Below are 3,253 nucleotides of genomic sequence, written 5' to 3' on the forward strand. Positions count from 1 at the left end.
AGTGATTATGCAAGAAGCTCTGAAACAGAGGTGAGATTTGTTATACTGCGCAAACAAACCCGCTTGAGCAGTGCTCCGTTTATGTGTGTTTGCGTGTGCATGTGTGCATGTAACATGGTCCTTCTGGAAAATGTACAGAAATCTTAGCTCAGCTCCTTGATGAGGTTCTGCAGGGAAGAACGGTAGCTTGCCTCCTTAAAAATAGTTGCAAGTTTGAATTTGCAGATGCTGAGAGTTGCATAGGTTCAAAACTTAGTGAGATAAATTCATGGAAGAAAAAAATCATCTAGGGCACTGAAATAGGGAGGTAATGCCTCTGAGTTAGGGACTGCCTGTCCATGGAGCATCCCTGCCTACCTGCCCGCTGTCCATATCTTCCTGGGGTCTGCGGCTACCAGCCACGCTCAGAAACAGGACATGGAGCTGGGTGGCAGGGTCTTGCTCGCACGCTCATCTCTAAGCCCGACTCCCCTCTTACCACATCGTGTGACGTGCATCAACAGCCATTTCAGAGGTGTCAAGTAAGTTACACAAACAGAATGGAAAACTTTACCCTCCAGTTGAAAAAGCAACTCACGCTTCACAAGCTGGGCTGCCTTCCTCGTTGATGCGAGGTTTGCAGGGACGGAAGCCGTCTCTGCCTGGGCATGAAATCCAGCCCCGAAATCTCGGGAGGGGAGGGATGCGAGGGGAGTTCAAAGCCTCCCAGAGACGGCAGTGGCAAGGGCAGGAGGGCATTTCCCATGAGTTCCCAGAGAGGTGTTACTTACTGGGGCTCTTCTGCGGAGGAGATTATTCCAAATAACAGCTGTTATTTGCTCCCTTGTTATTCCTGACTGCACAATATTTGTTCCAAATTAATGTAACTCATTCTGGAAGCAGATTAAGCTAATTTGAAGAAAGCACATTTACTACAAAACATCTGTTCACACAGAAAATTAGTCAAGACTGGTTAATCTGTTTTCAATCCATCTAATTAATTTCCCTATAGAGACAACTGTAGTAGTAATGACTCTGTCGCTCAATGTGTAGCAATGTGCCATTTCTTTGAAGTTGATGTAAAGCTCTTTCCTAAGAGAGATTACAGTTATTTAATTACTCGTGCCTAATGTGTGGCCGTTGTTGTGCAAACACACAAGAGGGCACCATTCTTTCCCTGAACAGATTACGGGATGCAAATCCCATCACAGCAAGGCAGAGAAATCCCACCAAAGAAACAGGATCCCTTTAAGAAAAGGCAAATTCAGACTGATAATTTGGAAACTGCTTTTGGAAAGCAGAAGAACTCTATGGACAGCTCTGGGCAAGGACTGAAGCAGGAGTATTTAGGATGCTTTCGAACCAGAGGGCTGCATCAAATTCAGCTATACCGAGTCCTACTTAAATGTTGTTTATAGGTTGGGACAGTGGGGCAAGAAATGAATCCATTTAATTCTTCCCACCTGATTCCTTTAATATTTTTTAACGTGTTATATTATTTAGTAACTGAAAATAAACAAAGGACAATCAGCCCCAAGAAGCACAGTTTGTAGTGCCTGAGTAAGAGGCATGCCAAGCTGCCATGGCTCAGTGCAGACCTAGCGGTTTCCCCTGCAATCATCTTCACAAGGACTGACCTCATTTGCGTCACTTCTGTAGGAAACTGGCAGTTAATTGGACTTTCCAGTGTCAAACTTGTCCCCGCTTCCTTCCCCATCAAAAGACAAACGGGGTTTCAACATCCATGCCTTGCCACTGTCCTGGAAGAGGGAGGAAAGGCGCGGAGGAGCGATGCCTCCCGACAGGATTGCGAGGTGGGGGCACGAGTGCCCTGGCTCCGCTCACCGAGCCCTGCCTGCGTGTGAGGGGCTGGCGGGGAGCGGGGGGGGGCAAGACTGCAGCTTCTCCAGGAGCCAAAAGGAAGGGGAGGGGGGCGCAAAAAGAAACTCTGCATAGTCTCTTACTGGCCCATTCAGTACACGTGGACAGTGGACAGGCACACACAGACACCAGCAAAACACAGACAAGTCGGACGCTCACCAGCGTGAAGGGGGTGTTCAAAACAGTGATCATCACGTCGGCAACGGCCAGGTTGACGATGAAGAGGCTGGTGGCGGAGTGCATCCTTTTGTTCTTGATCACCACGTGGCACACCAGGACGTTGCCAAAGAGCAAGATGCAAATGATGACGGAGTAGGCTACTATCAGCAGCGCCTTCACCGTTCGGCTCTGGGACTCGCCCTCATACCTGGTCCCGCTCTCAAAGTCCCCCAGGTCCTCCAGGTCCAAATCACTGTGGAAGAAGGATTGGTTAGGGAAGCCGTACAGTGCAGAGAAGAAGTTGGTCGTGTTGTGATTCTCTGCTCTCCAGAAGGGCTTGGAGATGTACTGCAAAGGGAACCACGTGTGCCTGCTCATGGCTCGGGAAGCAAAGCGCCAGTGCTGCCCGTGTCCCCAGGCAGGCTGCACGTTCCTCCCTGCCCTCCTTCCTGGCAGCTCAGGTGCTAAAGTCAGTGGTTGCAGGAGGGAACACACAGGCTTGCGTTTTAAAAATCTGCCCCATGGTTGCAAACTACATAAAAGAGTTGATAAATGGGTCCTTCTTCCTCTGCTGGTTGCATGTGAGCTTTGCTCCAGGGACTCACCAGCTGCTGTCCTTTTTCAGTCCCGTATGTCCTACATAGAGAAGCTGATTTGGATGCTGAAATATCAGAGATCCCCAGATGCTTTCTCTCTGCATCTAGGAAGAAATCCTAGTGAATATTTCCTTTGGGGCTCTGTTCTGCTTCTCTCCTGCAACTTCTCCTTGGAAATCTGTTTTATTGGTATTCCACATAGTCTTTCATCCATCAGGTCTCTGTTTCCTGAGAGTTTTCAGAGCTTGTCAGAATCAAAAAAAGCAAGGGCTGCCTCTCCCTTTTCTTGCCATCCTCAAAGTAGCTCTGAGCTGTACACTGAAGCAGCTTTGCTGAGAGGCTGAGTGGTCCCTGCTCTCCCTGTGCTATATAGAGCCTGCAGCTGACATACCGCATCTGACATAGCCAATAGCGCATCTCTTCCTGGCTTACCCCGAGGTGTATTGCAACCCCACACATCCACGATGGGCGAGTCTGACGTGCAGATCCAGCAGAGCAGCAAAACACAGAGAGAGGGGATGTGCCCTGATCTTCCCTGGCTCCTCTCTCCTCCTCCTCCTCTCTGGGTACTCAGCCCAACAGCTACATGGGGTGGAGCATCCTTACTAAATTGTAGCATCTTTCTTTCTCTCTGTTCC

General features: G+C 49.2%; 1 protein-coding gene across 1 annotated transcript in view; it reads right to left on the minus strand.

The window, feature by feature from the left end:
- LOC104165925 (probable G-protein coupled receptor 83) overlaps positions 1-2,399 on the minus strand; it is a 6,157-nt gene extending 3,758 nt beyond the window's left edge. Inside the window, exon 1 of the mRNA XM_009705698.1 lies at positions 2,020-2,399. Within this exon, the coding sequence (XP_009704000.1) occupies positions 2,020-2,397 (378 nt within the window). The 5' untranslated portion in view covers positions 2,398-2,399. The remainder of the gene's footprint in view (positions 1-2,019) is intronic.
- Between the last annotated feature and the right edge of the window lie 854 nt (positions 2,400-3,253).

The sequence above is a fragment of the Cariama cristata genome, unplaced genomic scaffold (assembly GCF_000690535.1).
Source record: "Cariama cristata isolate BGI_N322 unplaced genomic scaffold, ASM69053v1 scaffold13848, whole genome shotgun sequence".
Classification (NCBI taxonomy): domain Eukaryota; kingdom Metazoa; phylum Chordata; class Aves; order Cariamiformes; family Cariamidae; genus Cariama; species Cariama cristata.